Genomic DNA, 14,495 nt, shown 5'->3' on the forward strand with positions numbered 1-14,495 from the left:
AAGTCCCATTCCTTCTGTTATCTCCATGGGATAGGTGCGCCCTCTTGTTCTTGTCTGTCTCTGTGTGTCCCTATATGATTGGTTCTGCAGGGGACAGTCAGAGACAGGGGCTTATCTACCATGTTCCTGGGCTGATCAGCACTGGGCCCACTGTCTGTGCTTCCTCATTCATGTTCCTAGTCCATGTCCACAGTCCAACTGACCTGGTTCCCTGCAATTTATGTTGCCTCTGGGATCTTGTTCCTGCCTGTTTTTCTACTTCTTGCCTCACGACTTGTTTTGGATTCTAGTCTGCCCCTGCTCCAGGTTTTTGATTGGACTCTTGTTTTTGAATGCCTTATTACTACTACTATACTTATTATTATTATTATTATTTATTACTACTTATTATTATTACTTATTATTACTTATTACTACTACTATCTCATTAGAATTCTGGTTTTAGGCACTTGCTAGGTGTGTTGCTTGTTAACTTGCCCTTAGCCCTAAGGCTAGTGCTAAATACACTGGCCGTTGACCATGTTGTGATATACACTCTCTTCCTTAAGGACAGCAAGTCCTTGCAGCCACCCATACTGTAGCAGGTTCCCCTCTCACACATATATACCCCCAGATAAACAGACAGACACACAGAAACCAACACAGACACAAACATACATTAGATATAAACAGAAGCATACAGAAACGATATTCACATACATGCACCGCATAGGCACACACATGCATGAAAGACATATAAACAGACACAATATATAAATAGATACATACACATACAAATATGAAGAAGGGGTGGAAATAACTATGAGGCATACTGCATATGCCTTTCCACCACTCACCCCCCCCCCAACCTTGCTGCTGTACCTCAACCATCCTCTGCGCCACAATCCTATCTCTATTATGAAACTCTGTGAATGGACTGTATATCTTTCTTAATGGTTTGCTATGTATGATGGCACGAAGTGACCAAACTGTGAAGTTTACTACTGTTGCTATGGCGTACTGGGGGCCTACGAGTAGCAAAGAAGCATGGTAATACTTTGGGATAGTAGTATCCAAGACTATCCATCCTTTGAAATCCGTTGACAGATATTACTAGTATGGGAACCACTCCACTCAAACTGCCCTCCTCCTGCCCCTAAGGTCAGAGACACATGCAGAGACAATCAAGAACACAAACACACAAAGGCAAAAGAGATAAAACACATCTACACACACAACTTTACCCACACATGTAGAGGGGGTTGGAAACATGTCAGGAGCCATGCTCTGAATGCTTCGTTACTTGTCTTACAATAAATATGACCAAAACCGAGCTTCTCATTTTCCCCCCCCAAACACCACCTCCCGCTCCCACATTTTCTATTTCTGTTGATGGCTCTCTCATTCTCCCTGTCTCCTCAGCTCGAACCTTGGGGTCATCTTTGACCTCTTCTCTCTCCTTCTCTGCTATATCCAGCAGATTGCCAAGATCTGTCGTTTCTTTCTTTACAACATCCGTAAAATCCGCCCCTTTCTTTCCGAGCACTCTACCAAAACCCTCATCCACACCCTTGTCACCTCTCGTTTAGACTACTGCAATCTGCTTCTTTCTGGCCTCCCACTTAGTCACCTCTCCCCTCTCCAGTCGGTTCAAAACTCTGCTGCCCGTCTCATCTTCCGCCAGGGTCGCTTTACTCATACACCCCTCTCCTTAAGACCCTTCACTGGCTCCTATCCGTTTTCGCATCCTGTTCAAACTTCTTCTACTAACCTATAAATGTACTCACTCTGCTGCTCCCCAGTATCTCTCCACACTCGTCCATCCCTACACCCCTCCCGTGCACTCTGCTCCATGGATAAATCCTTCTTATCTGTTCCCTTCTCCATTACTGCCAACTCCAGACTTTGCGCCTTCTGTCTCGCTGCACCCTTCGCCTGGAATAAACTTCCTGAGCCCCTACGTCTTGCCCCCATCCTTGGCCACCTTTAAATCTAGACTGAAAGCCCACCTCTTAACATTGCTTTTGACTCGTAACCACTTGTAACCACTCGCCTCCACCTACCCTCCTCTCTTCCTTCCCGTTCACATTAATTGATTTGATTTGCTTACTTTATTTATTTTTTGTCTATTAGATTGTAAGCTCTTTGAGCAGGGACTGTCTTTCTTCTATGTTTGTGCAGCGCTGCGTATGCTTTGTAGCGCTATAGAAATGCTAAATAGTAGTAGTAGTAGTAGTAATAACAGTATCATTTCTAGAAAGAGATTAATAGGTTGCCAAATATCAGGAAATGTGGATTGAAGAGCAAAAGAATAAGAAACCAGGCACGTTTATATTATCTCCTTAGAAAATGTGTATCAGTGTTATTCATAGCAGGTCTTACCAATACAACTGCCCAATGCATCTTGGATAAACCCACTCTGACACTGTAATTTTGGTCTACAGCGGAAAGATCCTGGAGTGTTCTGACAGATAAAACTAGGAAGACAGTTATGAGTGCCAGTCACACATTCATCAATATCTGGAACATCAAGAAAGAAACAAAAAAAGGTGAATGAGGGTTTTTGCGGTTTTATTTAACTCCATACAGAATTTAAAATATAGTAAGGCCAGTATTCAAAAAGTCAATGAGTGAGTAATTTTATATGAATAAATTATATGCATAACCTACAAATATACGGGGTCAATATACACAACCTATTTAACCAGCCAGAAACGGCTCCTGGCTGGTTAAATCACTTGTTCAGGGCTAACAATCTTATTCAGTGGCACTTAACTGGTTAGTGTAACTGAAAATGTCTGGTTAGCACCTATCTCAAAATCAGCTACTTTGGGGGCATTCCAGGGGAAGAGTCAGCATATCCAGTTAAGTACTGATATTCAGCTGTTAACCGGCCAAGGTAACTGCCTAAATATGACCGCATGAAAGTCAGTCCTATCTTTCCCTCCCTTTTACAAAGCCGCACTAGTGGCTGCTGCATGACAGTGCCAACACAGCTCATTCACTTTGAATGGGCTGTGTCGAAATTACCACACTGGCAGCCACTACTGCGGCTTTGTAAAAAGGAGGGGGGTTTATGAGGTACCCCATAGCCAGTTAAGTGCTGAATATCGCACTTCCCTATCATCAAGCCGATCAATCCATAGACTGGTGGGTTGTGTCCATCTACCAGCAGGTGGAGATAGAGAGCAATCTTTTGCCTCCCTATATGTGGTCATGTGCTGCCGGAAATTCCCCAGTATGTTCTCTATCTCAGCAGGTGTGTGGTCACACAGCAGCAGCTCTGGCTAGGTCTCCAAGCCTAATTGTTTAGGTTTTGTTGAGTACCTGGGGTTGAGGGCTCTTCGTCAGGAAGTGTAAACCTGGTGGTGCCAGGTCCCTCCTTTTCTCCCCCCTCCCGCTGGCTCCGTTAAAAAAAAAAAATTTTTAACGTTCAAAAAGGACGTCCATTTGCAGCTGCTCACTGGAACAAGTCGTCGCTGCTCGGAGCAGGAAGCAGGTAATTTTTACCTTTTACTAGTGGGCAGGGGGTTCCCCGAACGGTCTCCACGTGGCTATGGCCGCGGATGGCAAGGGTGTGAAAAGACGCTCCCCGGAACGCGTTCGCGCGCCTAGCGGGGAAGCGGGGGGATCGAAGGTAGAGTCGCCCTTTTTGGGCGCCCTTTCGGAACCGGGAGAGTTCACCGGTTTTTCCTCCGGCGCGGCGGCCTTTCCTGCCTTAGGCGCCCATCCCCCGCTGGCCACCCTCCTGGTCGTGACCGGCCACGCGGCTCGGTCGGCTTCTTCTTGGGCCGCCCTCGAGATGGGAGACGTTTAACAGCTTGGTCGCCCTTGAATCGGGCGACAGTAAGAAGTCGGCGAAATTAAAACGCCCTTCTTCCCACGCGGCTCCTTCTCGGAGTTTCGCGCCAGACGCCATTTTGGACGCGCAACACGCCTCTCCCCCGCTACTGGGAACGCAGATGGAGGGCGCCTCTAGGGCCGTGGCACAGGCTGCAGAAATGCACAGACTGGGGGGTTTCTCCCCTGAATTCATTTTGCTGCTGCATCAAGCCTTTCTTATGCAGAACACTGCCCCTGCCCACCCCTCTGATCGGGGTGATGAGGCCTCTATGCTTAAGCGCCCTCGGGTGGATCTTCCACCCTCGGGGGACTCGGTCTCCTCTGATGTGGATGACGGCAGCGTGTCTGAGTTCTCCCAGAGATCCTTAGCGGAATCGATGGAAGAGACTGATTCTCGCTCTGATGGAGCGGACGACCCCTCTGCAGCGCGGCTTTTTTGCTCAGAGGATTTGCCCAACCTGCTTGTGCAGGCCATGAGCATTCTGAAGATTGCCTCTCCGGAGGAAGGCTCTCTCTCAGCCTCTACTGGCTCCGCCATTATGCTGGGAACGAAGCGCCCGCCTAGAACCTTCCACGTTCATGAAGCCATGCAGACCTTAATTTCAGCGCAATGGGATGCCCCTGAGGCAAGCCTGAAAGTAGCCAGGGCTATGTCTTTCCTGAGGGGGAACGGGAAGCCTTTGTCTGGCCCACGGTAGATTCCTTAATCACTGCCGTGACTAAGAAAACGGCGCTGCCGGTGGAAGGTGGCACTGCCCTGAAGGACGCCCAAGACAGGAGAATGGAGGCGGCCTTAAAGTCGTCCTTTGAGGCGGCCGCTCTGAGTTTGCAAGCCTCGGTTTGCGGGTCCTACGTGGCTAGGGTGTGCCTGACTGTTTTGCTGCGGGCTTCCCCCTCGGACCCTTCCTGGAGGGCGGAATGGCCGATCCTGGAGTCGGGTTTGGCCTACTTGGCAGACTTGCTGTATGATGTTTTGAGAGCCTCGGCCAAGGGCATGGCTCAGACAGTCTCTGCGCGGCGGTGGCTCTGGCTTAAGCACTGGTCTGCTGACCATGCCTCTAAATCTTGCCTAGCCAAGTTGCCTTTTAAAGGCAAGCCGCTCTTTGGGGACGAGCTGGACAAGATCTTGACGGAGCTCGGCACGTCCAAGGGCAAGAGGTTGCCGGAGGTCAGGGCTCGGGCCGGCAGTGCCCGTCCTGGTCCCTCTAAGGGCCGATTCCAGGAAGCCCGTCGGTATCGCCCAGGCAAGTCGGCCTCCTCTGCCTCCGCTTCCTTCAAACGGAACTTCTCCCCCAAGCAGCATTCCTTTCATAGGGACCGTCGTCCCGGAGGTTCGTCTTCCAGCCCGCCCCCAGGGTCGCGTACCCAATGATGGGGACCTGGTCCATGGCCCAGTGCAGATAGGAGGAAGGTTGTCCTCGTTTCTGGGTGAGTGACCAGGGTAACTTCAGACGGTTGGGTGCTGGAAGTCATCAGAGACGGCTACAAGCTAGAGTTCTGCCGACCCCTAAGAGACGGGTTTGTAAACTCTCCTTGCAAGTCTCAGGTCAAAGCAGCTGCCGTGCAGCAGACTTTGAGCAACCTGATCCGCCTGGGCGCGGTGGTCCTGGTACCAGTAGATCAGCTTGGCAAGGGGCGCTACTCCATTTACTTTGTGGTGCTAAAGAAAGAAGGATCTGCTCGGTCTATTCTCGACCTCAAGGGAGTCAATCAGGCCTTGAAAGTTCGGCAATTCCGGATGGAGACCCTCCGCTCCGTAATAGCTGCGGTGAAAAAGGTAGAATTCCTGGCTTCCCTGGACATCAAGGAAGCTTACCTACATATTCCCATCTGGCCGCCTCATCAGCGCTTTCATTGCTTTGCAGTGCTGGGCCGACACTTCCAGTTCAGAGCCTATGTCAATCGCCAGGGAGGTACCAGGAGCGCCCCGCTAGCCAAGGAGGCCATGAAGCTATGCCTGTGGGCGGAAGCGAATCTGGAACAGCTGTCGGCGGCCCACATTGCGGGAGTCATGAATGTCAAGGCGGACTTTCTCAGTCGCCATACCTTGGATCCCGGAGAGTGGCAACTGTCTGCTCGGGCGTTCTTGGACATCACGAAACGCTGGGGCCGGCCGAGCCTGGATCTGATGGCGTCCTCGGCCAATTGCCAAGTGCTGCGTTTCTTCAGCAGAGGACGGGACCCTCGATCCCTGGGAGTAGATGCTCTTCTCCAGCTTTGGCCGGCACAGGAGCTTCTCTACGTGTTCCCGCCCTGGCCCATGATGGGCAGGGTGCTAGGCCGGGTGGCAAAGCATCCAGGCCGGGTGATCCTGGTGGGTTCAGATTGGCCCAGACGTCCCTGGTATGCGGACTTGGTCAGATTCTTGGTGGACGGCTCTGTGCGGCTGCCAGCGGAGCGGGGCCTCTTACATCAGGGTCCCGTGGTGATGGAGGATCCCTCCCCCTTTGGTCTTACGGCCTGGCTATTGAGCGGAAGCGGCTGAGGAAGAAGGGCTTCTCAGACAAGGTCATCGCCACTATGCTGAGAGCGAGGAAGCGCTCTACTTCCACCACTTACGCCAGGGTTTGGCGTACCTTTGCGTCGTGGTGCAAGACAGGCTCTATATCGCCCTTCACTGCCCCAATATCTTCAGTGTTGGCGTTCCTGTAAGAGGGACTGGAGAAAGGCCTGTCGCTCAGTTCGCTGAAAGTCCATGTGGCGGCTCTAGCTTGCTTCAGGGGTCGTCTGAAGGGGGCTTCCCTGGCTTCACAGCCGGATGTGGTACGCTTTCTCAAAGGAGTTAATCACCTGCCCCCCCCCCCCCTGCACTCGATAGTGCCTACGTGGAATCTCAACCTGGTACTACGGACCTTGCAGAAGCCGCCCTTCGAGCCCTTGCCAAGGGCATCGCTGAAGGACCTGACGTTGAAAGCAGTCTTCCTGGTGGCTATCACATCAGCCAGAAGAGTTTCCGAGCTCCAGGCGCTCTCGTGTAGAGAACCGTTCCTGCGATTCACTGAGGCAGGAGTATCGATTCGCCCAGTGCCTTCCTTCCTGCCCAAGATTGTTTCTCGATTCCATGTGAATCAGCAGCTTTACCTACCCTCCTTTCGTAGGGAGGATTACCCAGGAGTACCCTGCGCTCAAATACCTGGATGTTAGATGGGTCATCATCAGATACTTGGAAGTGACCAATGATTTCCGGAAGTCGGATCATCTGTTTGTGCTGTTCGCAGGCCCTCGTAAGGGTCTGCAGGCATCTAAGCCTACAGTGGCACGTTGGGTCAAGGAGACGATCACGTCAGCTTATGTGGCAGCGGGGAAGATTCCGCCTATTCAGCTGAAGGCACACTCTACACTCTAGCACAAGCAGCCTCGATGGCGGAGTCCAGATCTGTCTCCTTGGAAGAGATTTGCAGAGCGGCTACTTGGTCGTCGGCTCATACCTTCTCACGACATTACCGCTTGGATGTGGCTGCTCGGGCCGAGGCCCAGTTTGGGGCTTCAGTGTTGCGTTCAGGGATTTCCATGTCCCTCCCTGGGTGAGTACTTCTTCGGTACATCCCACCAGTCTATGGATTGATCAGCTTGATGATAGGGAAGGAAACATTATGTATCATACCTGATAATTTTCTTTCCCTTAATCATAGCCGATCAATCCATAGCCCCTCCCAGATATCTGTATTGTTTGTGTTCTGGTTATATTTCAGGTTCAAGTTCAGTCTTCATTTCCTGTTTGCGAGGACTTCGTGTTCAAATTCTTCCAATTGAAGTCTCTTCGAGTTGAGACGATTTTGTGTTACAGTGAGCTGCTGCTTCCTCTCCCCCAGTTTCGGCGGTGGCTGGATTGATAACTAAATTATGCCGGCGCTCCCTCCCGCTTCGTGCGGCTGTAGGGTAGCTTTGTATCCCTCCCGCTTCGGCGGTGTTAGGGTAAGCCAGCTCCTCCCGCGGTTGCGGTAGCAGGATAAGCCTTTCCCCCCCGCGTCGGCGGGTGTGGTTTCCCGCCCACCTCCCCGGCGGTGGTGCGCTGGAATATTTCCCCTCTCCCGCTTCGGCGGTGGTGAGCTGGGCAGAGTGTCCCTTTGTGGGTGTAATTCTCTAAGTGCTGAGTCCTGCGGATGGAGCTTTGATATCGACATACTGGGGAATTTCCGGCAGCACATGACCACATATAGGGAGGCAAAAAATTGCTCTCTATCTCCACCTGCTGGTAGATGGACACAACCCACCAGTCTATGGATTGATCGGCTATGATTAAGGGAAAGAAAATTATCAGGTATGATACATAATTTTTCCTTAACTGGCTTTGGTTTAGCTGGCTCCACAAACCTGGAAATTCAATGCCGAAGCCCAGACATGGCTCAGCATTAAATTTCCAGGAATAACGCCAGCGGTGGTCAGCAAAACGCTGAGCGCCACTGACTGAATATTGACCCGAGTGGTACTTAACCACATAAGTCTGCCATATAACTTTTTTTGGTCAAAATGGAAAATCAGTGCACCCTGGGAATGATTTCAGACCCATCTTTTTCATGAATCAAAATTTGGTGCTTGTAATGAATTAGAAGGGTAACTGTATAACCTAGACACCCTTGCACACTTAAATGTATAAAATGCTAGCACTTATGCTTGAAAGTGTATACTTAACTGTGAAAGTGCCAACAGGGCATACGTAAATGGCATAGCTTGTAACTATAAAGGGGCATAGACATGGGTGGAGCATGGGTAGGACATTGGCAGGGCTCCCACCTATAAGTTACTTGCCTAAGTTATGCTCACTCTTACCACAATTACATGGCTGCAGTTACTCCAGGTCTAAGTGTAAGTGTGGGCACATAAATGTTAGGTGAACTGACACTGGGTTACATTAGTACTCTGTAACAGAATCTGGGCGCCCAGATGCCATTACAGAATAGGATCCCACTGTGCAACCTCAGGGCACCTAAATGATGGTGCCCAGTTGTACAGTTGTCCCCTAGGTGCATAAAATTTGGCCACTGAGTGGGGTGGAAAATTCAAAGTTTGGGGTTTGACCAGCTAATTTCAAAAATTAATCAGACAAACCTTTTGAAAATTAACTCCAGTAAGAATACATTTTACAAACAAACTAATGGCCTTTTCATGTTTAAAGTAATCATCATACAGACACATGTAACGCTTTTTCTGCTTTCTTCTGAAATTGTATGAGCACCGGCAATGAAATGGGGTGGGTCACCAGTGCCGTGGCCCAACCAATATTTTGCCCAGCATAGCATCAGCAACCAGAGGGCTTGGGGCAGGGCAGAAGACTGGTTTGCTTGGCCCCTCCAGTCAAAAAGATGTTTCAGCAGCTCTATTTATGAGCAATATGTTCTTATAGCAAGAAAATACAGACCCTCGATACTCAAAAGTATTTAACTGGCCAGGATCGGCACTTGGCCGGTTAAATGCCCCATAATCAGCTATCCACCAATTTTAAGCACATCACCAGCAAAATTTGGTGGCCATATTTGACCGCATGAATACCAAGCCTATCTTTGGTTGGTTCATGCTTAACCAGCCAGTGCTGAATATTGGCTTGGCCAGATAAGTTTGAACCAACCAAAAATAAACTGGATATGCAATGCCGGTCACCGGAAATGGCCCAGCATTGAATATCGGGCCTAAAGTATTTTATTTCATTTTGTTCATAACATACAAATGATGGCACTGTGCATGTGTTATTTAAGCGCTCAGAGCTAACTGCACAGAGGATTTATTTTAGACACATGGAGGTTAATTTTATAACAATGAACCTATGTGATGCCTATCCTATAAAGAAAAAAAATGACTGCTTTCCTTTATAGAATACAAGTGTAACCGGGTATGTATGTGCCTATTTATTTAGGCATGAGCACTTATCCCAGCTATAGAACTGGTGTAAGGTCTTGCTCCTAAATGCCAGAGATACAAATGTAGTTTATAGTATTCTGTAAATTGTTTGCGTGCGAGTCCCACTCACACTCTGCCCAGTATATGTGCCTATTTACAGAATAGCACTTAGGAAATGTTTTGGCATTTACTTGCATACGTACACACATATATGCATATATGCTATTACTCTAATCATTTATGCACATAGGACTAGATTTTATATATGGCGCCTGAAAAATTGGCGCCGAAAATATTTCCGCCTAGGCATATTCTGTAAACCGTGCTTAAATTTAGGTGCAGTTTATAGAATACGCCTAGCCGGTTTATAGAATATACTTATCGGCCATGCTGGCCCTAACTCTAGGTGTGTCCATTTATGCCAGGTAAAACTTGGTGTAAATACCGGTGCCTAAGTTAGGCGCAGAGCAGGTGTATTCTATAACCATGCGTGTAGATTTTCGGAATGCCCATGGTCCACCCATTCCACACCCATGGCCACACCCCCTTATTGGCAGCACACATTAGAATTTACACACACCACTTTACAGAATATGCTTAGCAAGTTGTGCATATAAATTCTAATTAATGCTAATTAGTATCAAAAATTGCTTAAGTGGCAATTATCAGCACTGGTTGACTTGTTAAGTAATTAAATTGTGTGTGCAAATCCAGAATACAATTGGATTTGTGAACGCAGTTTCGGTCAGACTATATAGAATCCAGGGGTTAATTAGCACATTAATGTTACAGACTGTATTGTAGAATTACACCAAAGCGGGTTGCACTTAACCATGCCTTAGCTGCAAAAATAAAGACACTAACCCTCTGCATGCATACACAAGTTTACATTTAGAGTGAAAAGTTGCGCACACAAGTTATAAACATTGTCAATTAATTAGCATTAATGACCAATTGGCTACAACTGGTCCTAATTAGCACTAATTGACACTAATTAACTTAAGACCTATTTCGTTCAAAAAACCTACTTATGATAGTCTGTTTACAGTAGTGCAGGAGAATTTTATTTGATCTTGGATTAAGCTCTACTGTAGTCTCATCTTTTCTTTTATGCTGTATTTTATATTGTTTATTTTAAACTATGCATGTTTTAACTGTAATCCTCCAAGAATTGTGGAATGATCAAAATATAACATTTTTTAAATAAAAATAAAGAATTAGTAGTTACAAGTGTAACTGCCATTAGACGGTAGTCTATAAATTACAAATGCAAAATCCAGCGCACACAACTGCAAGGGTTGCGTAGACCTGGGAAGTTCATGGATACTTACGTGCGTGGTTTATAGAACATTAGCATTCAAGTACCTAATTGCCTGCAGTTAGGTATAAGCACTTTCGCCAGTCACTGAGCTAGCATAAATGTGAACTTAGCCTAGTATTCTATAATGGTGATTATGCGCACAAGTGCTGTTATAGAATGTGCGCTTAGAGAGCATCATCCTGATGCCTAACTTTAGGTTATCTGTAGAGAATTAACCCCTTTAAATGCAAAAGTGACCGTTAATACAATGCACAGTCTCTGCCCAGTTCCCATCCCTATATGGCATGTAGATAAAGCATGAACTAGCAAGCACTAATATTCCAGCATGGTAACAGATACCACACTTGTTCACTAACAGCACACACTAATTCGTGTGTTAATGTCTTGGCAAAGGTAAAATTATGTATAATCATACCTGATAATTTTCTTTCCATTAATCATAGCTGATCAATCCATAGACTGGTGGGTTGTGTCCATCTACCAGCAGGTGGAGATAGAGAGCAAACTTTTGCCTCCCTATATGTGGTCATGTGCTGCCGGAAACTCCTCAGTATGTCGATATCAAAGCTCCATCCGCAGGACTCAGCACTTAGAGAATTACACCCACGAAGGGACACTCTGCCCAGCTCACCACCGCCGAAACGGGGGAGGGGAATAACCCAGCTCATCCCCACACAAGTGGGGGAGGGGAATCCGTCCAGCTCATCCCCGCGGAGCGGGGGAGGGACACCACACCCGCCGATGCGGGGGGATCTGGCTTATCCTGCAACCGCAACCGCGGGAGGAGCTGACTGACCCTAACACCGCCGAAGCGGGAGGGGTACAAAGCTGCCTACAGCCGCACGAAGCGGGAGGGAGTGCCGGCAGAATTTATGTCTCAATCCAGCCCCGTAAAACGGGGGGGAGAGGAATGCAGCAGCTCACTGTAACACAAACTCGTCTCAACTCTTGAAGAATCCAAGTGAAAAAACTTGAACACAAAGTCTTTCTGAAGTAACTGAAGACTAAACTTGAACCTGAAATGCAACCAGAATAAAAACAGTACAGATATCTGGGAGGGGCTATGGATTGATCAGCTATGATTAATGGAAAGAAAATTATCAGGTATGATTATACATAATTTTACCTTCCATATCATCAAGCTGATCAATCCATAGACTGGTGGGATGTACCGAAGCAGTACTCACCCAGGGCGGGACATTGAAATCCCTGACCTCAACACTGAAGCTCCAAACCGGGCCTCCGCCCGTGCAGCCACCGCCAAACGGTAATGCTTGGAGAATGTATGAGCCGAAGCCCAAGTTGCCGCCTTGCATATCTCTTCCAAGGAGACGGATCCGGCCTCTGCCATCGAGGCCGCCTGAGCTCTCGTGGAGTGAGCCTTCAGCTGGATAGGCGGCACCTTCCTTGCGGCCACATAAGCCGCTGCAATGGCTTCCTTGACCCATCTTGCCACTGTAGGCTTAGCAGCCTGCAGACCCTTACGAGGACCTGCAAACAGGACAAACAGATGATCCGATTTCCGGAAATCATTGGTCACTTCCAAGTATCTGATGATGACTCGCCTCACATCCAGATATTTAAGAGCAGAGTACTCCTCTGGGTAGTCCTCCCTACGAAAGGAAGGGAGACAGAGCTGCTGATTCACATGGAAGCGAGAAACAATCTTGGGCAGAAAGGAAGGCACTGTGCGAATAGTCACTCCTGCCTCAGTGAACTGCAGAAAAGGCTCTCGACATGAGAGCGCCTGGAGCTCGGAAACTCTTCTGGCTGAAGTGATAGCCACCAAAAAGACCGCTTTCCACGTCAGGTCTTTCAGAGATGCCCTTGACAAGGGTTCAAAAGGCGGCTTCTGCAAGGCTCTTAGCACCAGGTTGAGATTCCACGCAGGCACCACTGAGTGCAGAGGAGGGCGCAGGTGATTAACTCCCTTGAGAAAGCGCACCACATCTGGCTGCGAAGCCAGGGAAGCACCCTTCAGGCGGCCCCTGAAGCAAGCCAGAGCTGCTACCTGGACTTTAAGGGAACTGAGCGACAGGCCTTTCTCCAGACCTTCTAGCAGGAACGCCAACACTGAAGAAATTGGAGCAGTGAAGGGAGAAAGTGAGCCTGCTTCACACCACGCTGCAAAGATAAGCCAAACCCTGGCGTAAGCAGTAGAAGTAGAGCGCTTCCTCGCTCTTAGCATAGTGGCGATGACCTTGTCTGAGAAACCCTTCTTCCTCAGACGCTGCCGCTCAATAGCCAGGCCGTAAGACCAAAGGGGGAGGGATCCTCCATCACCACGGGACCCTGATGTAACAGGCCCTGCTCCACTGACAGCCGCAGAGGATCGTCGACTGAGAGCCTGATCAAGTCCGCATACCAGGGACGTCTGGGCCAATCCGGACCCACCAGGATTACCCTGCCGGGATGCTTTGCCACCCGGTCTAGCACCCTGCCCAACATGGGCCAGGGCGGGAACACATAGAGGAGCTCTTGTGTCGGCCACTGTTGGAGAAGAGCATCTACTCCCAGGGATCGAGGGTCCCGTCCTCTGCTGAAAAAGCGCGGCACTTGGCAATTGGCCGATGATGCCATCAGATCTAGGCTCGGCTGGCCCCAGCGTTTCGTGATGTCCAAGAACGCCTGAGCAGATAGTTGCCACTCTCCGGGCTCCAAGGTATGGCGACTGAGAAAGACCGCCTTGACATTCATGACTCCGGCAATGTGGGCCGCTGAAAGCTGCTCCAGGTTCGCTTCCGCCCACTGGCAAAGATTCATAGCCTCCTTGGCTAGAGGGGCGCTCTTGGTACCTCCCTGGCGGTTGACATAGGCCACAGCCGTGGCATTGTCTGACAGGACCCGTACAGGCTTCAACACCAGTACCGGGATGAACTCCAAAAGCGCCAACCGAATGGCTCTGAGTTCCAGGAGGTTGATAGACCACTTTGCCTCTGCAGGAGACCAGAGCCCCTGCGCTGTCCTTCCCAAGCAGTGGGCTCCCCAGCCCGACAAAGAGGCGTCCGTCGTGACGACAATCCACTCTGGGGTCACCAGAGGCATTCCCGCAGACAACTTGTCTGTCTGCATCCACCAGCTCAGCGCCTTGCGCACTGCTGGGTCCAAGGGAAGGCGCACAGCATAATCCTCCGACATCGGAGTCCAGCGCCGCAGCAAAGATTGTTGAAGTGGTCTCATATGAGCCCTGGCCCAGGGCACTACTTCCATCGTGGCCGTCATAGAGCCCAACAGCTGCACATAGTCCCAAGCCCGAGGAGGAGAGGCTACTAGGAACTGGTCAACTTGAGCCTGAAGTTTGACAATCCGCTTGTCTGGCAGGAACACTCTGCCCACTTGGGTGTCGAATCGAACTCCCAGGTACTCCAGGGACTGAGTCGGGCGCAGCTGGCTCTTCTCCCAGTTGATGATCTATCCCAGGGAGCTCAAAAGAGCAACTACCTGGTTCACAGCTTTGCCGCACTCTGCATAAGAGGGGGCTCGGATCAACCAGTCGTCCAGATAAGGATGGACTTGT

The 14,495-nt window shown here is 49.4% G+C and overlaps 1 protein-coding gene across 5 annotated transcripts in view; it reads right to left on the reverse strand.

Annotated features, from left to right (window-relative positions):
• FBLN1 (fibulin 1) overlaps positions 1-14,495 on the reverse strand; it is a 1,130,965-nt gene that overhangs the window by 641,795 nt on the left and 474,675 nt on the right. For all 5 annotated transcript variants that reach the window (XR_003943425.1, XR_003943426.1, XR_003943427.1 and 2 more), the window contains exon 8: positions 2,362-2,499. Coding sequence is in view for 1 of the 5 variants with exons in the window: in XM_030215291.1 (XP_030071151.1) it covers positions 2,362-2,499 (138 nt within the window). In the remaining 4 variants the exon portion in view is untranslated. The remainder of the gene's footprint in view (positions 1-2,361; positions 2,500-14,495) is intronic.

Source organism: Microcaecilia unicolor, chromosome 9 (genome assembly GCF_901765095.1).
Source record: "Microcaecilia unicolor chromosome 9, aMicUni1.1, whole genome shotgun sequence".
Classification (NCBI taxonomy): Eukaryota; Metazoa; Chordata; class Amphibia; order Gymnophiona; family Siphonopidae; genus Microcaecilia; species Microcaecilia unicolor.